This window comes from Pseudochaenichthys georgianus, chromosome 7, assembly GCF_902827115.2.
Source record: "Pseudochaenichthys georgianus chromosome 7, fPseGeo1.2, whole genome shotgun sequence".
In the NCBI taxonomy this organism is placed as follows: domain Eukaryota; kingdom Metazoa; phylum Chordata; class Actinopteri; order Perciformes; family Channichthyidae; genus Pseudochaenichthys; species Pseudochaenichthys georgianus.
Window position 1 is genome coordinate 24,161,818 of NC_047509.1, and position 24,012 is coordinate 24,185,829.

The following is a 24,012-nucleotide window of genomic DNA, read 5'->3' on the forward strand; positions in this document are numbered from 1 at the left end:
GTCCCTGATTATACATCAAAGTAATTATCGGGACTCATACTGTTTCACAGACCCTTACTTTCGTAGATAAGACATCAACTTAACATTAGTTCTAACTTTAAAGTTCGAAGCTAATAATGCATTTGGCATTGAATGGTCGTCTGTAGATTAAATGGAATCAAAGGGGATAAAAGGATACAGCTGAAGGAAGCTTTTCAATTCCCCACAAAAAAACTGTCCTCATAAATGATTATGAAAACTCTAGTCAATTGCTTCGTCCCTGTGAGTGTGTGTTGTACCTTTTTTCTCTGAACTGAATGTCAAAATAAATTAAATTATATTGCACTTTTTTCCCCCTAACTTTCCTACACCAACAGCGCTCGGCTGGTGACATAATGATACGCAACATTCAATTGAGGCATGCTGGGAAATACACGTGTGCTGTTCAAACGAAGGTGGACAGTGTGTCGATTGCCACTGATGTGGTCGTCAGAGGTAAGGATGACCCTCAAATTTCATGTTAAAATAAAAAGTCATATTGGTGTTCTGTAAGAAGTTATATCACAATGTTTTCACACACAATGCCAGCTACATTTAGCAAGGTAATTTCCACTTCAAACTCTCTGCTAGCCAAGAATGTCACTCTTGTTCATTGTAAATGAAACACATGCGCTATGGCTGACTGCTCTGCAGGGGCAAAACAAATTAACCTCCCAATTACTACTCTATTGTAAATGACAAAATGAGTGAAAGATTGAAAATGCAGTTTCTTTGTGATTTAAAATAATAGCATAATATGACTTGCTAATGTATGGCATGTCTATAGATTTAGCATATTGGAGGCACATGCTATGCTCCATGGTGCAGATGCACATTGACATTTTACCTCTACCTTTTAGTCTCTAGAAAAGAGTAAAAGGTCTAGTCATCCCAATTAAAAATAAATAAATAAAAAAAAAAAGACATGACATTTGTTGCAATAGAAAATATATTCAGGTATTTGTTTCTTCTCTATGCTGTTAATCGTCTATTGACTCCTCTGATTTGCCTTGAACACAGCTACACAGGGAAACACTGCTGGAGGGCATGTTATGATCTTTTTTATTTCCTAGATTGTAGAACAATACAATCTATTCTGAAGAAATAACATTGTATTGGTGTATCTCTCTTACATTTACTTATTCTTGTATGCCACCAGTGTACTAAACAGTGAGTTTGGTTTTAGTTAAGTAGTGCACTCACAGCTGTGCTAATGCTTTCTTTTGAATCAGTCTGTGACATCACGTCTAATTATGGCTCTCCCACTCTGTATCCCTGCTCTTCTGCCTCTTGTCTTCATTAATCTGTACAATATATATCATCCTGAGTGAGTGAACAGTGATTAATTCCTTCCAGGTCCCCCCGGTCCCCCTGTGGACTGTCACGTGACTGCGATGACGGAGACCACTGCCTCCGTGTCCTGGGGTCCCGGGATGGACAACCACAGCCCCATCCTCAGCTATACCATCCAGGCCAGAACGCCCTTCTCTCTTGGGTGGCAAGCCGTAACAACCGGTAGGATTTTGTCAATCTGTCTGAGTGTAGGTTGTGTGTAGTGATTAGATTAGATTAGATTAAAAGAGTGAGGTATGTGACTGGTATCCTTTTCAAACACCACACATGAAATGACAGTAAATAATACATCACAAGCTTGGCTAATGTTGATAGGCGGATCTTCCATGGTTTTGATGAAAGGTTGTTCTGTGATGTCTCTCAGTTCCTGAGCTTCTCGGGGGGAAGCAGCTGTCATCCACCGTCAATGAGTTGAGTCCCTGGGTGGAGTACGAGTTCAGAGTCCTGGCAACCAACAGCATAGGAACAGGAGAGCCCAGCAAACCCTCCAAAAAGTCCCGCACCAAAGAAATGCGTACGTATGAGAAGCTCCCTACTTTTACTGCCATTATTGACTCAGATTGCTTGCAATGACGTCCATTGTGTCCTGAGAGTTTCTACTTCAGGAGTGCAATTAAATCCCTTTAAATAACCTTATTGTAGCAAAAAATGTCGGAGAATGATCTGCTTCCTTAGGACACACAACACATGAATGAATTAAATTCACAATAAATATGTTGATGCCCGGCAGTTTCACTCAGAAACTCAGTGTGTGTGAAGAGAGGAAAAAAAGTCTGCTTAAGGGCATTGCTTAGAAAAAATACAATAATAGATACATTATGAGGCAACTCACAACACATCTAAGGAATGTCAAAGGACTGTATTAAAAAGATTATTTTATCTGAGAATTTTACGATTAAATTAACCACCACAAATGTGTTCATTAGAAAATATAAATATACAATTTTCATTCATAACTTCAGGTATACACAGACACAAATACGGACAAACATAAAAACATATCTTTTCTCATGATGACTGAAAGACTATGTGCAGGGCAGTACTTTATGGTTTTATAATGTGTTTGGATTTTAAGTTGTTGTATTCAAAGCAAATTTCACAGATTTTACTCAAAGTCTGTTTTGGAGTACTACTGAATATGTGAACAACATTGTGCTAAGCTTTTTGTTGGTTCAGTAGACACCTATTCCTTAATTGCAGCAGGAGATGTCACTTGACAGTGACAGCTTGTACTGATGTTTAAACGGTGAAAATATTTGGGTGGTGGGGTTCCAACAAAGTGTGCTTAGCAGGCCTCTGTAGCCTGCTCCTCATCTCTGCTTGAGGCTAGCAGCTCATTAATGGGCTAAATTAACCGCTAGTAGCATACCAAAGCTGAATCACTAACCAAACTGTCTGCAGTTGAGTTGCACTGTGGGCAATCTAATGTGCCAGGTTTTGACAAGGAAGAAGAATCCATCATTTTTCTTAAACAATATCTTTGGCGACTCTAAGTGGACATGTTCAGTACCTTATTCTGTGCAATTTATAAATAAACAACTAAATACTGAAAAGTCATATTGCAGATACTTGAATATACAAACTTGTTCTTCTAACACTGTGTTTGCTCTGTTAGTTCCCCGGGTGACGCCTGGCAGAGTGAACGGAGGAGGTGGAGGACGCTCAGAGCTGGTCATCACTTGGGAGGTAAACTTGTATTCAAACACAAAACATTTGAATAAATTAATAAAAATGCACTTTGAGTCATCTGCTCCACTGCCCTACATTTTTTTAATGCATTTTCTAAAAACAAACCAGTTTCAAATGTACTAAATGAAAAATATGATATAAAGCTGTTTAAATGAATATTGATATCAAACACAACATGTGTATGTGGTTGTTCATTTATGCTTAAGTGAAACTGAAAGACATCATATAATTATGTTTTTCCCAGAGTGTTTGAATAGCTCTATAACCTCTGCTCTGAAAGAGACATAGTAATACATTTGTGCAAGGCTTGCAAGTCCAGTACCACCCTCAGCACAATTCCTCTAAGTGCCCTAATCTGTGCATAGCTGCATTTCTTTAAGGTATTAATATCTTTAAGATCAGCCATCTTGAGTCATCACTCTGACTCATGCCTCTTTAGCCCGTTCCTGAGGAGCTCCAGAGTGGGCCGGGCTTCGGCTACGTGGTGGCTTTCCGCCCACTGGGGGCTCAGGGCTGGATGCAGGCTGCTGTCACGTCCCCCGATGCCTCGAGATACGTCTTCAAGAACGACAGCATCCCCCCCTTCTCCCCTTACCAAGTCAAAGTCGGGGTTTACAACAACAAGGGAGAAGGACCTTTTAGTCCGGTGACCACCATCTACTCGGCGGAGGAAGGTGTGAACTAATAATACTATACAGTAACGCATGGCTTAACTTAACAATGGGAATACACTTATACTATGCCAGTGATTACAGATCAGAAGCCTCATACACTTTTAAGTGAATCATAACCAAATAGGTCTATTTCCTGAACTTTAACTTCAATTATTGCAGATCAAGTCATCAATATGTGAGTTTTCAGGGTCTGTAATGTATTCTTTCCAGGACTCACTCCTCCTCACATAGTGATTTGGAAGGATTGAATGGATCTCCAGTATTTTCGTAAAGACTTTTCTGTGGACGTGGGTGTAATGAATCCATGTCTTTCTCCTCATTCTGAACATCCTCTGTTCCTTTCAGAGCCCAGCAGAGCTCCAGGCAGGCTGAGGGCGAGGAGTGTATCAGCGTCCGAGGTAGAGGTCACCTGGAGGCCGCTGGCCTGGAGCAACAACCGAAGACGCATCCTCGGCTATGAGGTCAAACCAACACATGCCCACACAATAATGTACAATGCAGTGGACAGTGCCAACAGCTAGTGGCATTATATCTTGGATCAGAATGCGAGGACCTTTTTTCCATTAGTGTCTAAATTATTAGTCATTCATGAAGTAAACTACAGTATATGAGCATGATGACGCCCTCCTGGTTACGTGTTTACATCAATGCAAATAAAGCTGAATATTTGAAGTAAAAAATCAGATGCCAGCTGTTAATCTGTTGCTTTTCGTGTGTTTTTAGTTGCAGTACTGGGGTGAGAGGCAGAAGCAGGACACAGCCAGTGTGATCAGGACAGTGGGGAATAAAACGTCAGTACTCATCAGAGATCTGGAGGGCAGCAGTACATATTACATGTCCCTGCGGGCCTACAACAGCGCCGGAGTGGGTCCACAGAGCATCATAGTCAATGTCACAACCAAGAAACCACGTAAGGACTCTGAACATAGTGGAAGGCCTGACTGTGTCTTTTTATGCTTTTTCTGTGAATGGAGAATTTGTATCCCCTCTGGCTAAAGCTTCATAGTTTATTTTGTGTATGTTTCATTTCAGGAATGATTTTTTACCAATTAAATTCAAATGGGGAATATTGACTACACAAAAGCACCTTAAAGGGACCATGTGTAGGGTTTTGGTTTATCCACTCATTTAGTAGACTTGGCAAATACTAATACTGATGTGAATACCAGCTTAATTTAGGGTCACCAGTGCAGTTTGACATGCAGGCCACAATTGAAAATGATGAGACGTTTCCAAATGAGATATTATCTATAAGCGTTAGTTAAATACATCTGTCCCTTGTGCTTATATATAAGGTCCAAATCAAACAGGCACATTATCAAAAGAATGCTCCATGGAGGCAATTAAAAACACTTCACAGGGTCCTGACAGATGTGTAGCACCTTATGGTCATATAGGCCTATAATGTAAATGATTATCACAATTTCAATGTATGTATTACATGCTGTTTTTATCTTCGGTCTCCCCTACCTTCCCCCTTGAAAACACTCGTACACTCACTTCCACACACACATTCCTCTGCTCACTCCTAACAGTGGGATGATACACTGATAATGAGGTTTCGCCTTCATGCTGAGTTGGTTCTGGACCAAGCGGCAAACTCTGGGGAACAGCCGGGAAGCCAATACGGAAGTGCCACACACTGCAGTTCATACATGGGCCGCTAGGGACTGGCTGCAGAAAGCAGCAATGTCCATAGACCCCCATGTTAAAATGCCCAACTTTACAGCAGAAAAAAACATGTTTCTACCATGGATGCAATACATATTATTATCGATATAGTTAGATTCCACCTTCATGATTATGAATCTGTGAGTGAATTGTTTTCTAACACGACCCTTTTATTTATATTAGGTCTTAAAGTGTTTGCATAAATTAGGGCGTGGTCACGTTGATGGACACGTACATGCCTCACTGTCAGCAACGTTAGTTAGTCATAGTACTGTACTTGACCCTTTAGCTTTAGCCGTGTTCGTGGTGATTGTGCCTTTTAGGGAATATTGTTACAAATACCAGACAATTAAAATGTCGTGCTGTGCGCTTGAATGTACTAACAGAACTTCCAAGAAGTCTAAAATGATAATATTATACATGTTAACCCCATTCGCACGTGTTTTGTGTGCTTGGTAGCTTAGCTTGTTACTTATTAGCCAGCTAAGGACGTAACCCTTTATGCATACATATACATTTTAGTTTATGATTCAGCCTTGGGTAAGACTTGTATAGTCTATGGCTATGACGCCCATAATGCTAAACGGGAGCAAATGTTAATAGGGGACCCAATTATCCCAGTGGTGGCCGCCGGAGCTAACGGAGCCGCAGGGGGCTAGCTCCAGCCGGCGTACCGGAGCTAGCCCACTGCGGCTCCGTTAGGTCCGAGCGGTGGAGTCCGTCTTTTCTCAACGTGTGAATGACAAGCATTAAGAATAACAAAATATAGCTAATTCTCTTGCAGATTGTCTCATTTGATTATGAATGTAACGTTTATATAGGGGAACGACACTGTTAGCAGTAACTTGGTATGCATGTATTTCATGTTAGCTTAGCTTCTTAGCCTGAGCTAGCTCTGTTTACTTCCAGTTCGGAGGCAGCAGGTCCCGCCTCGGCTCCGCCTCTTTGCCCTTATTTGGAGCAGGCGGGATTAGACTCTGACGTCACAGTCGAGCCGTTAGTGGCCGACCCCGCCTACTAAGGGCTTCACGGCAACTCTGCAGAATCCTATGGGTGACGTCACGGACACTACGTCCATTTATATATACAGTCTATGTTCCGGACTTTACTGTTTATTGACCAGGTGGCTGTTGTTTTTCACCCCCCTCGTCCTCCTCCAGCACCCAGTCAAGCCCCTGTCAAAATCATGTGGAACACTTCCAACTCCAAGGTCATCCTGAGGTGGGACCAAGTGCACGCTCTGGAGAATGAGTCAGAAGTCACCGGATATAAGGTAAGAAGTGGAAAGTTTACACTTCTCCATTAGAGAGCGCCTCAACTCGACTTGCTGAATCGATAGTTACGTCTGTAACTCCGGTGCTATGAGTCCCGGATGACCGCCAGAGGCGGTGCTTTAGCACTGGATATGTCCATTGCGCGCATGCACAGCTCGAGTACCAATAACAACAAAGTCACCTGTGACTAGGGTTGGATATCGTTTGAATTTCCACGATTCTGATTCAGATTCTACTTTTCGATTCCGGTTCTTAACGATTCTCAATTTAGATTCTTTGAGGGGCAGCGTAAAAAAACGATACATGCTTCTTCCACCAAAAAAATTACATTTATTCGAGAAACTTTTACACAGGTTAGTTTACAGTAATATTCACATGAATCAGTCTGTTTATATTCACTACTATGTAACTGTAACCTGAGAACCACTGAAGCTACAACAGTGCAACAGTCCAACTTTTAAAGGAACCCCCCCCCCCCATTTAAAAACAGTTCTTGTTGAGAAAAACAAGCATATCTGTTTTAACATTTTAAAGTAAGGCTGCGGCCACACGAGGACGAATTCGGTCGTTTGCGTTACTGTTTAGTGTCATATAGACCGTTCGGCCACACGAGGACGACCGAATACGGCACTAAACGACTGAGGAAACGATAACGGGTCCCAAGGTGGATAGAAAGGCATACGCAACTCTCTGGGGGGTCAAACGGCTCCGTGTGTATGCCCTATCCGAACATTTTCAGATCACTGATAGTGATTGCGCAATAGCCCCGCCTCTCCCCACCTCTTCTGCTCACCTCCGCTTACCCCGCGCCATTGCTGAAGTGTTTCGCCACCAACATCAACAACAATGGCGGATCGCAGAGTTGCTATCGTGCTCCGGACGCTATTGACCATGCTACAGTTGTTTGTGCAACATCTACAGCAATAATGATGAGGCAATAGCCCCGCCTCTCCCCACCTCTGCTGCTCACCCCCACGTCAAAGTAAACTGCACCCTGAATTCAGATTATTTATCTTTCTATCGCGAGTGAAGTCTAATCTGACAGGACGGAGACACGCAGCTCTGCTCACCTCCCGCTGCAGCAAAACACACACTTCAAGTCAGATCATCACCCTTAGCTATTTTAATTACCTCTCAAACTCCCTAAACTAGTTATAAATATGTTTACGCCCGGTTCCCTCGGCCCCCACCGCGGAGAATAAACAGAAGGGCAACCATGACAACCATGCTTCTTCGCTGCTTTTGTGGAGGAAGTTACAGCGCCACGTACAGGCTCCTGCATATGTACTGCAGCTTCTCCAGCGGTTGGAGCTAAACGGAGCGGTCTCGTGTGGACAGACACTATCCGGATAACTATTGCGTGTGGACGGAAGCTTGTTTGCGATTACGTTTGCGTTAATCCTATGCGTTTAGCCGTTTTCGTCCTCGTGTGGCCGCAGCCTAAGATGCTTCAATCTGGTGCACTTTAAGCAGAATTACTAGAGACTAGATCTAGGGGGTACAACTCTAAACACCCATATGAAAAAGATCGGTTTACATTTTAATAATTAAATAAGTATGTGAACATAACCAATACCTACCATAGCCAATAACAAATACATGTAACGTATTTTATTTTTGTTGTTCATTCATATCTTATTTTACTATTTTATTTATGCATCTTTTTTTATCTCTCCAGTTTAAAACGATATGTCTGGTTTACTGTCCTATAGTATACATTGGAATGATTTCAAACCTGTTTTATCCCAATAATTATAAAGGAGTGCCTTGGAAATATGTGTTTACATAAATTGTGATCAAAACGTTTGAGACCCACTGAGATAACTTGGACTAAAGTGAACTATCTAAACACTCAGAGTCCTTTACCTCACTGAGCTGTAGTTATCAGCCTCTCAGTCTGACTGGAGAGGACTCTCCCTCCACATTATCGTAGAAACATCTTCTTCTAATATCCGTTAGAGCAGCTAGCACCAGATGCTAATAACAACAGCGCTGGTACCGGTGCAACCTCCCTTTCTCCCTCGCTCGCTCCCATGCTCACTCGCACTTTGGCTGTGAGCCAAATGTGCCAGATAAGCCAACATCCCCCATTTTCATCACTTACAGCGCCCATCGTACAGGGCAAATGAAAAGTGTAACCGGGATGAAAAGGATGTTACATTTACTTAATTATGAATGTTGTTACATCAAGGCCGAAAATTAGGATGAGCACCAACGGTCAAAACATTTTTTTTCCTCCCAGAGCTGTCAGCGCAGCGCCTCCACAGATCTGGCGCCCTAGGCGAACATCTATAACGCCAGTGCGACGGGCCGGCCCTGATCCCAGGTTACGCTGTAGGAAGTGTAGATACAACGCTACATTTCCCGCCCCACCGCAGTCATACAGTAGGCTACGGAGAGCGGCGAGAAACATTTCCTCAGGCATTGAAAAGCGGAACCGAAATTCACATCTCTAAATGATGCTGTTGGAATTTAAATGTTGGAACCGGTTCGGAACCGGAACCGGTTCTCGGTACCCAACCCTACCTGTGACCCACGTGCCGGTGTTGTCAGAGGATCTGTTCCCAGAATCTTCTCGCGAGCACACAAGAATTCTGAGTGACAGGATACTCTGGCGGTCATCCGGGACTCATAGCACCGTAGTTACAGACGTAACTATCGTTCTATTTTGTCCATACTGACCGCCAGAGGCGATGCTTTAGCATTGGATGACTTATACCAATCATGTCATGAAGAATCCAAGCCCTTGCTCACTACTGGAAGCAGCGGAGCTCGGCAAAAGGACCACGCCCAAAGGATGGGGAGTGGTGACATTAACCCGATAAAAACCTGGAGAATGGGCCAGATGCGGCGCAGATAGTCAGACAGTGGACATTTTTGTCTCGAATGACTAATTTGCATAGTCCAATCGAATGATACCGGAGGGTTAAACCGAGTCAAGCCGAGTCCGGAGGTGGCGGCACATTAAGTGTGCACCTGATTGTTTAACTTGAAGGTGCCTGATGACATTTAATCATTCAAACAAAATCATATTTTGTTTATTTTTAACGAAATAAATGTGGTTTAATCCACATAATTTAGGCCTACTGTGTTAATTGTTTACTGTAGTATTGTTTAACTTGAAAGTGCCTGATGCAGAGTCCTGCACGGGTCTGATTTTCAAGACCTGCTCCCGCCCCGCGACGTGCAATACCGAACCCGCCCCGCTACCCGCACATATTGCCAATTAGTTCCACAACCCGACCCGACCCGTCGGCACAAGATCCGCAACCCGACCCGAACCCGTATAGCCTAGCCTATATATGAGTAGTGAAAACGTGCAATTATTAACACATGCAGTTGCATATTTGTCTCAAAAAGCGTGGGATGTTGGTTATTTTCTCCATCTAGGATGACACCAAAAGCCTCCCAGACGTTGGATTTCGCTCTTGAGGAAGTGTTATTGAAAATGCTGTATTCTCCACTAGAGAGCTTCACCTCAGCCATTTCGAATGTGGCGCGCACAGCAGCAGATTGATGCGCTGCAGAGGTTATGATTATGCACGGTCCCGCGGGGGAGAAGTCTGAGGATTTAAACATTAAACTAAATTATTATTATTTTAATATATTTATTATGCAATACCCGCGACCCGACCCGCATCATCTTTGTTTTACCCAGAACGGAACCCGGAAAAAAGTGTTTGAAAAAATACCACCCGCGAATCACCTTTTTTGCGGGTCACCCGATGCAGGACTCTGGCCTGATGTGAACATTTCCAGAAGAACTCTAGCTTGAATGGCCTTTGTATGTATACAGTAGGCCTACAGTATAGCCCAACCATGTACACCTTCCTTTTTACCCGTCCAAAGTTTGAATTGGATAAAGGTAATGGTTATCGATGGTGCTTTTATAGCCTATTGTATAATAACTGTGTGATTTATATTGCTTTTCAAATGCATATATGGCCACCCATTTACACGGCTCTTCCCGTCAAGAATATGAATAGAACTTAGGTAGATCACTTTACATTTCTGCAAATTAATTTTTAATCACACCCCGTCCCGAAAATGATAAATAAAATAAAAAGAGGAAACAATTTTCAAGTTCAGTTTTCAATGTTTTATTTAAAATAACTGACATAACAGACACCATACTGTAGGCCTATCTGCTGCGGAAACCAGGACGAGCTATTTCGGGATCTGTTTTTCGGGGGCTCCTCAGTCTCTCATTTACCCGGCTCCTGATATTATGCCACTGGTCAATGTTCAGATTTGGGAACCAATTGGAAACATAGGACTCAATCTTTTTCAACCTCTTGACGGGAAAAAAGGAAGTTGTAAATGGTTGAATGATAATAATAATAATAATAATAATAATAATAATACATTTTATTTCGATGCGCCTTTCAGGACACCCAAGGTCGCCTTACAGTGCATTTAAAAGTTAAAACAGCTAAATCAAAAACGGAACACAATTTAATCGAACCGACAAGGCAATACAGCAGCATAAAAGCATAAAACAGGCAAGACAAGAGTGTGGAGTGACGGAGTGAGAGGGGGATCTGTAATAGCAGGTTGAATGTGTTTTAGAGTGAGTAGGCCAGTTTAAACAGGTGGGTTTTGAGGTGGGATTTGAATGTCGTGATGGAGTCAGACTGTTTGATGTGTGGAGGCAGAGAGTTCCAGAGCCTGGGTGCAGTGCAGCTAAAAGCCCTGGCTCCCATGGTGCTAAGGCGGGAGGTGGGGACAGTCAGGAGTCTGGCTGAGGATGAGCGCAGGGAGCGGGAGGGGGTGTATTCCTGGAGGAGGTTTGAGAGATAGGTGGGGGTGAGGTTGTTGAGGGCTTTGTATGCAAGCAGAAGGTTTTTATAGTCAATCCGGTGCTGAACAGGGAGCCAGTGAAGTTGGATGAGGATGGGGGTGATGTGGTCAGACGATTTGGTACGGGTAATGATCCGGGCAGCCGAGTTTTGAATGGTTTGGAGTCTGTTGAGTAGTTTTGTGGGTAGGCCAGAGAGGATAGCATTACAGTGGTCAATCCGGGATGTGACAAATGCATTAACCAGGATTTCGGTGCTGGATTGTGAAAGGGATGGGCGGAGTCTGGAAATGTTGCGGATATGGAAGAAGGCAGTCCGGGTGATGTTTTTTATGTGGGGTGCAAACGAAAGGGTGCTGTCCAGGATGACGCCAAGGCTTTTGACTTGGCTGGTGAAGGATACAGGGAAGCCGTCAATCATGATGCTTGGGGGTGGGGTGGTTAGGATTTTGGAGAGGGTGTTTTTTGAGCCGATGAGCAGGGCCTCAGTTTTACTACCATTTAGCTTCAGGAAGTTCCTGCTCATCCAGCTCCTGATATCCTGGAGGCAGGTGGTGATGAATAAACAGTGAGGAGGGGTACAGTATGAATACACTAGATATACACAGCAGCCCAGCCTGTGAGCAGTATGAACACCAATGAGCGCTCAGCTTGAGATACCAGCAAGTCGAGAGAGAGAATGATATCTGCATTTTCTCTTTTGGTTTGATTAGGACACATCCTGGGGATTGTGTTTACAAACATTGACCAGACCGTTCACCAGCCCCCAGCCCCCATGTTGCCTATGCTGTCCTGTGTTGCGAACTCTTTGTTTAAAACGAATTGGCCATCGGAGGGTCACATTCCACAGCTCTCCCCCCCCCCCCCCCCCCCACTCCTGTGATCTCCCATCCCCCAGTCTATAGGTTTGTGTTTGCATATTTCTATGCCGTAATTCATACTGGTCCTCTCACGCACATACATTATCCTTACAGTATACATACATAGGCTATATGAGTCCGTGTATCTACGGACCATTTGTTTTTCTTTATTAAAAAAGTAAACGGAAGAGCGTCTGAGAGGCGTTTTTGCCCTTTTGCTTTTTACCTTACTAAATGGTCTAATGGTCAGTGGAGCGAGGGGGAGGCCCGCGAAACTCGCGGGAGTGATTTCAAAACAAAAAGCACTCGTTTGCTTGGAACAAAGAAAACGGCCAAGACACACATTGAGTCCAGAAAATGAATGTTATTAAGGGCTGTAAATATAATAAGCCTGTGTCTAAAATTGACAACAGGCTTATTATATTTACAGCCCTTAAGATACACTTTTGTGTTTAACAGATGACCACCATGACATACTTTGTTTTAGTAGATTTCGCATTAGAGCAACATTTATAAATATGAGCATTAAATTATATGAATATGAGAACAAAATGCATGAATGTGTGAGTGACAATATATGAATGTGTGCATTGAAATATGATAATATCAGAGCAAAATGTATGAATGTGTGAGTGTAAATATATAGGTGTGTGAGAGTGAAAATGTATGTATGTATGTAAAAGGAGAATATATGTGTGTAAGAGTGAAAATGTATGTATGTAAAAGGAGAATATATGTGTGTAAGAGTGAAAATATGCTGCATTTTGAATGTCCGATAGTCCACCATTTCCACCGGAAATATCAAACATTTAATAAAAGTGAAAAACAATGAACAAGACTGAACGTATTCATCATAATTCATTATATTTATTTCGTTTGGATGTAGGATTTTTGACTTTGTTTAGAGCAGTGATCTTCATATGAACATTTTGGACCCAAAATCACAAAAAAAAAAATGTAAAAACAGATTTTGAAAATGATATTATTTTTCATATAGGTAACACAAACATACACAACGAAACCATTTAAAAGCTGGAAATATATACATGGGATGTCACTATGATAATGTGAAAGTTTGATTGAGGTAGCATGGGATTTCATTCTGATAAGGCAAAAGTGTTATTATAAATATAATACAAATATATATATATATACACATTATGTACAAAAATCAGTTTTTTCTGTCTTTATCTGTGCCACGCTTCAAAGCAGTTTCTGTCAACTACGACACAGAGGGCAACATCACAGGTTCCTCCTCCTCCATGTCAAAAAACAAGCTTAAAGCTTGACTCACGTTCAGAGTTCTCTTCATCATAGTTGAATCTTCAAAACTCTAAATCTCTCTAACTATATCTAAATTCTCAATGTTTGTCTGTCACTTTACTTCAATCGCAGTCTCCCGCCGCCTCTCTTCGTCTCCCGCCGTCCCTCTTCGTCTCTTATCGTCTCGTTTCGTATCACTCCGTTTACCTGATTACCTCACCCCCTCCCTGGTAAATACATCCTGTTGAGCAGAATCTACAGTTTCCAGTATTTTCCGTTTCGTAAAATGATAAAATACGGCGAAGATATTAAAATATGTGCTTCCATTAATCATACTTCTGAAATATATCTATATTAACTTTATATCATCGTATGTCCATGTTTATTGGGTCTTTTTGCATGAAACAAAGACTGGCATATAGTTTCAAGCCAGTACTTTCGACAGAAATACACATATACATCCTGTTGAGCAGGATCTACAGTTTCCAGTATTTTCCGTTTCGTAGAATGATCAAATACGGCGAAGATATTTAAATATGTGCTTCCATTTTTCATACTTTTGAAATGTATTAACTTTATATCATCGTATCTCCGTGTTTACTGGGTCTTTTTGCATGAAACAAAGACTGGGATATAGTTTCAAGCCAGTACTTTCGACAGAAACACAGGGCAATGTTGTCCGGACTATTGTTTTTATGCGGCACCGGCTTGAACAGGTCATGTGATCTGATCACGCCGGCGTGACGGTCGACTCCAAAGGGTTAATATTAAATACATAAGTATTTTTACAACTTGTATTTAGAAATACTCTGTTGTAATTATTGATGCATACATGTGTTCATCCTTTCAATGTGGCATCTGCTATAATGGGGTTAATGTATGATATTACTTAATAATACAATACATTATAATATATGATATGATAATTACATTTGAGTTTTATTCATTTCTTAGTTTCTCATTATTATTATTTTTATCGCTCATCTTATTTTTGATTTTATTAATCTGTGTGAATCTGTGCTGTCCTGTTTTTCACTCTCACCCTGTTGCTGTTTGAACTACTGAATTTCCCCACGGGATTAATAAAGGTCCATCTTATCTTATCTTAATGTATACATTGATTTACTTCAATCTACTGTACTGTGTAAAAACACCCCAACAATATTACAAGAAATATACTGCATAAAGCAAACTATATACTTTATTTGATCTAAAATATTGATGTTTTTTCATTATAGTAGCTTGTGAAAACCACACAGTAACAAATAAGTGATTAAATGCTACAGTATTCAGCAAACACAACTGCAGAGCTGCAAACATTGCAAACAGACTAAGTTCTACAACACCCAGTTGTCTTTGTGTATTTTGTGAATGAAGTGCCATCTCATGGTTAAATCCTGTAATTGAACAAATGGGGAAATTGGGCAACGCCCTCTAGCAATTTGGCAACACCCCCAGCCACTGGCATCCGCTGGGCTTTTGACTGGGACACATTTGAGTCTGATCTGGAGTGCTACATCTTTAGTTAGGCTGAGCCACGCTACTGCTAGCTGAATAAAACGAGAAATGCAGCTAAAGCTGGAAACTCAAAATGCTAATGATAGCTTGGCACAACGCCACGATCAGAAAAAGTACAACAGAGCACAACAAGGGCAACTCCTGGGAGAGGGAGCGGAAATGCTGCCGTCACCAAAAAGTTTGAGCCAAATAGCAACAAGACAGTAATCAGGACAACTTAGCTGGGAGAGGGAGAGGAAACACTGCCATCACAGACCAAGCCGACACCAACCTGTCGGCTTGGTGTCGCAGCCGGCCACACGTCCTGGAGAACGAGTAAGCCCGCGTCTCCGACTGGATCGGTCGCGAAGCTGCACGCAGCCAGCTGTTTGCAGGGAAAGCCTTAGATCAAACGTTCCAACCGAACGCTGCAGGCTACAAGAATGTAGCCATGGTACTCTCGCGCAGCGAGAAGATGAAGGAACAGATCATCTGACAACACCGGCAGATATAGCCGGGCCCTTTCTCATTTCTCTAACTCCCCTCCTCAACTCCCCTCCTCGACTCCTATCCTCGACTCCTATCCTCGAGACTTAGTCCCGCCCACAGGCGAACGGAGGAGTCGAGGAGGGGAGCCGAGGAGAGAGGAGGCGAAGCAGCAGGTGGTTAGAGAAATGAGAACTCCTCTCCTCTGAGCGGTCATTTTAAAGAGACGTCCATTAATGATGACAGGAGGCAGCAGCCTCTGTCTGATGGACAGATGTGTTCATGACGACTTATTTACTTTTAATTCATTAACAGTGCGGTATAATGAGACAATAACAGGCTACAGATGCGGATACACACACACACACACACACACACACACACACACACACACACACACACACACACACACACACATATATATATATATTTATATAAATATATACCATTTCAGAATCAAACGGAGCACTCTCATAATAACGTAACACTATCAGAGACTGGATATATATCCCCCCCCCTCTCTGGTCGCTACAATGAGGGAAATAAAGTATGGGCCAAAAGTCTTATTTACAAGTATTAAAAGTAAGCAGAGGACACCAAACCAACTGAGACGTGTCTGTCCGCTGCATCAACGCACTGTACAACACACACACCATACACACTGTACCACACACACACCTACACACTGTAGGCCTACCACACACACCTACAGCTCCTAAAGCATAATCAGGCTACAGCCGTTGTGTATTTTATTATGTGAAGCACTAAATGGTCTTAGAAAAATATCGACTCTTTGTTTGTAGATATCTACTAAACTAAAGCAAATAAAGAGAGTAGGCCTGTTATACTGAGTGATATATATTTTACACACTGCTCTGCTTTCTGCACGGACCTCACAGCTGTTCTCTTTGGAAACATCGCGACGCGATGAGAGCAGTTTCTAAAATAATATCCAGGGGATGCCATTGGCTGAGATAAGTCCGGCCGTGCGTCACGCCTCCACAGTTCCCGGAAATGCATCCGCGGAGGAGCCGTGGAGGAACCATCAGTGTATCCTTGGTTATAGCTCCTCCAGAGAGCCTCCTCGACGCTCGATGCTCGGTCCTCGGTGTGCATTTAGAGAAATGAGATGTCCTTCAAAATGGCGCGCTGAAATTCATTTCCGGGTCACTACCGGAGGACCGAGGAGTCGAGGAGGGGAAATTTGAGTATTGAGAAGCCTCTAGTGACTTTGTTGTTATTGGTACTCGAGCTGCGCATGCACGTGATGGACATATCCAGTGCTAAAGCACCGCCTCTGGCAGTCAGTAGGGACGAAATAGAACTCTGACAACTAAATGTTTTTTTTAGATTCCAACAAAACACAGTATGACATACTGTCACGTGCTCCATTTACTCCTTATTAATACGCTGATATTTTTTGATGGTACGCTGTTTGTTAGATGTCAAGGTCCTTCACAAATTGCCTCCTCGCCTTAAAATAACAATCCCTTCAAAACCACAGTACCCACATCTCATTCTTTTTGGCCACATGGTGTCAGCCTCAGAAAAAAACAACTGTTCTGATTGTTTAAATAGGGGTGTTATTGCAGAATACTTAAAAAAAGATCTTCGCATTTTCCCTAATTGTGATGTGTACGTTTTCATAGCAGCATCATATGCATAATACATATTTTAATGATTAGTTCATTCCAGGTTGTTATGACTCATTCTGTAGTGCTGCGTTGCTTACCAATCAAAAATGCCTTTAATTTGCAGCTTCCTACATTGAGACTATATAAGTGTGAAATCGGTGTCTTAGTCACGTACAGTAGCAGCACATAATTCTCACTACGTTAAAGGAGTCTCACAAGAGTGGGGCTTAGTGTATAATCTAATGGGCAGATGCATCCACAGCTCAGAGTCAGGCTGCAGCAGACCGGATGGATGCATCTCTACACCCCCCTCTCCTCTGCTGCTCCATCACAGCCATGTGTAGATATCTACAGTCAGATTTATCCTTGTTAGTTTCCCAGGCAGCACATGACATCTCCCGGAGCTGTCTGAGAGAAAGAGAGAGATGTTGTTGTCAGAGCATCAACGAGGACAGTCTGAAACCCCTCATAATGATGCATGTATTTGTGGCTCCATGCCATGCTTCACGCTGTCACCGTCTTTGCCTCTCTGCTTCCTGCAGGTGATGTACAGCCAGGACAAACACAGCCACCCCAGTGTGGTGGAGACCAACACCACCTCCTTGGAGTTGTCGCTGCCAGTCAACCAGGACTACGTTATCCAGATAAAACCCTTCAGTGAGGGAGGGGAAGGCAGCAGCAGCCAGATTACCATCCCCAAAATAGCAGGTGGGACAGTGCTGACACATGACATGTGAAAATGATGTCTGTGTGTCTCTGAGTGCGAGACGTCAGTGTAAAAACAGATACATTCAGCTGAGTTAGATTTTCTCATGAAAAGTGTAACTGCAAACACTGGTCTTTCGATCATGTGAGAATTATTTTTTGTCCACATTTCCTCAACTTCTTTTGTCCACTTTTTTGTTTATGGGCTTTAAAATATGCCTAGTAGGCAACATGTTATTTAGCTGCTTTGCATTATGGTATTTTAGGGCTGTTTACATAAACAGGAATCTCTGAATCTTCAAAGAGGTATCCCACCATTAAATGCTGGTTAAAAAAACGTGAGTCTTCAAATACGCATTTTCTCTGAAAGCTAAGTATATTTGTGGTGTTTACATTTCCCTTAGCTGTAAAATATAGTCTCACATCCACAGTCTGAGAAATGTAACATATAACGGCTAAATGGACTCAGACATGCAAATAATATTGGCAGTAGCTGGTGGTTTTAGGATGTATTTTTCCTTACCACCCTACATGTGTACACTCTAGCTCTCTGAAAGCCATATTTGAGGGCAGCGTACCAGTGCCATCTATCGACACAGTTGTGTACTTACACCACACTGTAATTCGTTACACTGAATACAATTTATAATGTTTTACTGTGATAAGAAAACATGACGCTTTCATGTCAGGAGTTCATACTCAAGCCATGTATACAGAACTACATTTCCAGACCATACCAGACTCTTAAACACTAAACATGCACTTGCTGGATCTTGATTTGTTTGTTGATTTGTTTGTGTGTTTCAGGCTCCATAGCCAAAGGAGCAGCTCCAGAGTCTTCTCCATATTCCTTGGTCAACCTTGCAGCGTTAATCATCACAGTCAGGACTGTACTATGACAAACATCTGCATCAACCAGGCGCTACAGCTGCTTTTTAGGAGGAGAAACAGCAGGTCAGAGACAACAAGAGACTGACAGCCGCATTTCCACCTGCTCCCTTCCCTACTGTGTCTTTCCTCTTCTTTCTACAAAGATCTCTTTGTGGGGAAGTTTCTCTTTCACCGCCTTTCTGAAGGAGTTATTGAAAGGAAGTGGCTCTTTCAGAAGTTGCTTTTTAGGAAGTGAAAGGACACCATGACTCGACGGCAGTCTCTTTGAATTATGTATCTTTCTTTGCCCCCTTCTAAGCAGTGGATATTCTCATATGGTTTGAACCTCGGAGCCGGTGGTGTGTGATGCACAATAGGATGTGTATATGTTTTCTCTTTTGGACTGTGCAGGTTCTGTGAGATGGATTTTGTGTGAACCTTTGGACTTTTTTTTGGATGCTGAGATTTCATCTTGAATGGGGATGGAGGAGACCTTGCATAGCTCATATTCATGTGAGTGAAGTTACATTTAAGACAAGAAATGGGTAAAGTGTTTTCCCTCCTCTCTTTGGGAAACCTCCTGCACTGTCTACGAAGGAAAACCAACTGTTACTAATCCCTGCCAAAAAACAGGGAGCTAAGCCTCATTCCTTTCTGCCAAACAAGAATTTGGGACCTTTTTGACTTTGCTTGGATTTTATTCATGCTTTTACGTTACACCACATTACATCCAAACCTCAAAGTTGCCATGAAAATGTAAACCAAAGGTATTGAATCGACTAGGTCCAGTTCCAACTGTTGTATCTTTGTGTGAAAATGCAGCGTGTACATCCCCAATATGGCTTCAGTTGTAAACAGCAGACTTGTGTTGGTTAATTGATGTCTTACCTTTCTCCCACATCCGTGATAAGTGTGTAACAAAGGCTTGCTGAGCAGTGGGAGCCGCTTTGTTGTATACACTGTATATTTGAAATCCTCAGGTCCCAAATGAGCCTTAAGTCTTTTGATTAGTATCCATGTTATTATTATTCAAGAGAGTTTTATTTATGTTTCCTCCTCCTGCATTGTGTTTTGGCTCACTCATGCTGTAACCTATGGATAACTGACCTTGCCCTACACTTTGTTGAGAATTTCCCGTTTGTTACTTTTTAGATCATATTTTTGTCCGTTTTGGGCTCAGAAACAACATGCCTTTCTCCTACGTCTCTCATGATGAGCATTGTGATACAGTGGCAGTGATACTGATTTTCTATCTTATTTGAAGTAGGGGACAGTGTTTCACTGTCAGCTGCTGTTTGGCATGAGATTGGTCAGTGTACGTACCTACGTTGCTTAGGATGTCTGGATGAATCAGCCTGCTTTTAATAAATATAATGCCATTTTCCTCTTTTCTTTCTTTGGTGTCAGAAAAAGGCCCAAAGAGCCAAAGGTTGTCCATCACCAGGCTGTGCTATGCGAAGTAAAGGTAATATGTTCTTACTGAGCAGATGGAGTTTGCTCTGAAAAAAAAAGCTGAGAAAGCAATTTTTTCAAAGGTCAAGAATACACAGTTTGACATAAATGTCACACAGACAAAAGGAAGTTAGAGTTAATGCTGAGAAAGTACCCAAAAGTCATATAATGTGTAATAACATAAATTTCAACAGGCAAAGATGTTGACATGTCTTAGTGGAGGATGTTGGTGAGTCATTCAGAGTTTGGGATGGAAAAATATGAAAAATATGAAAACTAAAAGAACCTTTGCAACACTGACTTCAACAAATAATATACTGTAGATGTGTTTCAGCCCATTTCTAAACAAGGACTGATTCCAGTCTTTGTTAAGTCTGAGGTCTCTTGGATGAACTTCAGTCATACTTTAGTATTCCATTAAATTAAAGATCAGGACTTGACTTGGACATGTTAGAATGTGAATGAAGCTGTTTTTCTTCCAAACACTTTCCTTTGTGCTCAGGGTCAATGTCGTGCTGGTTCCAAACACGAGCGAGAGAGAAAAAGAGAAGCATTGTTTTCTCTGTTCAACCTCCATGGATGCTACTGATCGATATTAGGTAGCAGATACTCATAAGTGCAATCAATATCAGCACATCTCTTCCCTTTTAAACTGTTTATTTGCCTCTGTGAGATGTTTTGGTGCTCTTGCAGCGATCTTCACACGGAGGAGAGCATCGTCTTCATGTTTCTAAAATGCTGGGTTATTTTGATCTGCTGTGGAGAGCAGAAACTTCCAACAGCAGGTCAAGGTATCACCACGGTAACTACATTATACAGGTCATTCAAATGGAGTGTGCTGTTTGTGTAATACACATTGTGTAAACATGTATGTAGGGATTTCTTTAACAAGTTGAATCATTTAGTTTATTATTATTAGTTTCTTTGGAATCAGTCATTCTGAATTAAAATAAAATAATTGTTTTCATTAAAGTAATTATACGACTAAGATCAAATGATTGAAACATGTTCTCTTAGCAGTAAGGAGAGTCTTAACTACAAAAGCAGTAGGTGAGTAATAATTGCAATAATACCATCTGATTCCATATAATTTACAAAACAATAAAAACAGATAGAGCCTATACATATGTGAGAAACTTAAAATCTTCTTCAATACTGAATAATTTGTTCATGATTAACAAAATACCATGGATGCACTTTTATTATTGGGCCTAAAGCTCAAATGCATGACAGCCGTAATAATGCAAACACAGATATGTGAAGAGACCAAACACATGGAATCCCTTCAGATCTTGTTTTATTTTTTTTCTGTTCTTTATTTTTTTCCGAAGGAATGCAATTACAATGTACAGCGAAGACACGGCACCAGGCAAAAGAAGCAGAGCAGAGGGGAGGAAGCTGCTGAGGAGGAGGGGGGGGAGCTTTGTACAGAGGTTTAAGGATCAGCCAGAGGTCGTCCAATGAGACGTCAGCACCATGTGTCTCATCCACAGCCAAATGTCTCCGGTCATCACTTGTCAGATGTCCAAGGGCCCGCCTTTTCTGGACTCAGGAAGAACGGTTTTATCTCATCACTTGATCCAGGGATGATTTGGATAATTTCGCACCTTATTGAGGAATAGTGAGAATGATTTAAGCTGGGAATGCTCCATGTTGTTGCAAAGCTCTCTTCTTTGTTTGGTAACTGGTGCCCCCTAGTGTACATCAAGCCCATTGCCATTAACTACTTTACATCTTCACAATCCATCAAACGGCATCAAATATACAGTACATGGCTGCATTTCTTTTTTACCTTCCAGGTTGACATCCATGATTAATCATCACTTTAAAGGATTTTGAACCAAAATATGAATAACAACGGGAATTACACTACACGTGAAAGTTGACAGAAAGGTTTGGCATCTGAAAGCCTAAATCATATTTCAGTAATACCCTCATAAACCTTACATGACAGGGTTATAACATGATTTTACTCAATTGAGTGATTTTGCTGCTGAATGTATTGATTTTTATATAAAATGTGACATTTGCAAGGAGACAGAGACCTTGTAGGTAATGTTAAATACACCATTATTAAAGGGAAACCTTGCCGTGTCAAGTTTATGCATTTGACTTTCTGGACTTGTTGCTTTTTCATACAAATATTTCAATATAAAATCAGAGTTTGTACAATTCACTGCTACCTTACATGGCATACTACGTTCCTCTAACATTCATGTGACAAATCACACACAATTAAAAGTCCACAGATTCTGCTCCTACTGTATATTTACTTTTCTCAAAAGATTATTGGAAGGGCTCAGATGCATCCCAACATTTTTCAAAGACAGAGAAAATGTGTTGTACAATAAATAACTCTGCAAAATATATCATTCACCACAACTCATGTAGGTCTCCTCATGTTTCTGCACAGGGAGATTAAATTAAAAGCTAATTGATATGTAAAATGAAGATATGTGTATCAGCACTAGTGGCTTAAATAAGGAGAAGACACTGTAGCCACTTAGCTGTCATTGAATCTTGGGTTTAACAAAACTGAATGCATTGTGAAATGTCCCACTACTTCTGAATATTCTTAATTTCCTGTCAGAAGGCTTCATTTCCTTCTTTTTCTTTTTTTAATAAGCTCCGATTTAACTTCAGATTTGTCGCCCTTATTATCTTGGACATCATGATCCATTACTCTTATTAGTTAATATCTATAATACTCAATTACAATCCAATAATGCCAGAACATATCATGCAAATATGATCTGAAATACTAATTGTACTGACACAGCAGCCCGTTCTGTGACCTGAACAAGGGTGTGAGCCTATACTCTACGTACCGACTACACTAAATGGCCAAAGTGGTATTACATACAGACTTCTGAAAGCATATCTAAAGGCTGTGAAAGGAGAGGAACTGGGCTTGTACATTACATCTCCACCATGTAAATACATAAGAGTTCACTGTGTGTATCAACAGCCCCCACAAGGTCCATCCTGATGAAGCGAAGCATACTTCATGGCCAAATACATTTTACAGAAGTAAATTCTCAGGTGAGACCAATAGAGGAGCAGAAAATACTAGCTCAGGCTGGAATGATCAACAGAGGATCTGATTGGCTCTACATGATCCGATCTGCTCAGTGCATCCTCATCAATCAGTGTAACAGAGGGGGGACGGACGGACGGACCTGAACCCTGCTTCACTGGATGTTCCATCATTACTAGAGATAAATGTGATGGATTATTCTATGTGTAAGCACAAACAGTAGTTTTTTTACAGCAGTTTTTTTTACAGCACACAGCAGTAATCTGATGAATTATTCAGTACAGCAGCACAGACATGTAAAAGACACTCCTAGTTTTTTTTCTATTTTGTGGGTACCAACATGGCACATGGCCCTGGATTATTCCACAGTGTGAATGAATGATTCCCTTTGACCGTCGAGGAATACTTAAGAAAATGGTTTTAATATACAGTAGCAGCCCTGAGAGCTTTGCAGGGAATTTAGTTGGATTGGGATCTCTTTAAATTGTTCCAGATGTTCGGATTTCCAGTGGCAAGTATATGTGTGTGTGTGTGTGTGTGTGTGTGTGTGTGTGTGTGTGTGTGGGGGGGGGGTGTGTGTAGGCTCCATATGCGCAACTGGCAGAAGTCTATCAGAAGGGAGGTGGGGGGAGAATTTCAGGCCTGGCACTGCCACTTCCGGTCCACCGGGGGGCGCTCTCGTATCATAAAATCAGGACTGCAGGTAGAGAGAGAAGACAGCGTCAACCTTA

The 24,012-nt window shown here is 41.7% G+C and overlaps 2 protein-coding genes across 6 annotated transcripts in view; one reads left to right on the top strand and one right to left on the bottom strand.

Moving 5' to 3' along the window:
- cntn3a.1 (contactin 3a, tandem duplicate 1) overlaps positions 1-20,163 on the top strand; it is a 116,129-nt gene extending 95,966 nt beyond the window's left edge. Inside the window, exons 14-23 of the mRNA XM_034088025.1 lie at positions 357-474; positions 1,375-1,533; positions 1,736-1,885; positions 2,987-3,057; positions 3,500-3,734; positions 4,080-4,195; positions 4,458-4,644; positions 6,566-6,678; positions 17,760-17,925; positions 18,730-20,163. Coding sequence (XP_033943916.1) covers positions 357-474; positions 1,375-1,533; positions 1,736-1,885; positions 2,987-3,057; positions 3,500-3,734; positions 4,080-4,195; positions 4,458-4,644; positions 6,566-6,678; positions 17,760-17,925; positions 18,730-18,821 — 1,407 coding nt within the window. The 3' untranslated portion in view covers positions 18,822-20,163. The remainder of the gene's footprint in view (positions 1-356; positions 475-1,374; positions 1,534-1,735; positions 1,886-2,986; positions 3,058-3,499; positions 3,735-4,079; positions 4,196-4,457; positions 4,645-6,565; positions 6,679-17,759; positions 17,926-18,729) is intronic.
- A 1,234-nt stretch (positions 20,164-21,397) lies between these two features.
- Positions 21,398-24,012, bottom strand: part of LOC117449929 (band 4.1-like protein 1) — an 87,850-nt gene continuing 85,235 nt past the window's right edge. For all 5 annotated transcript variants that reach the window (XM_034087861.2, XM_034087866.1, XM_034087865.1 and 2 more), the window contains one exon: positions 21,398-23,978. In XM_034087861.2, the coding sequence (XP_033943752.1) occupies positions 23,973-23,978 (6 nt within the window). In that variant the 3' untranslated portion in view covers positions 21,398-23,972. The remainder of the gene's footprint in view (positions 23,979-24,012) is intronic.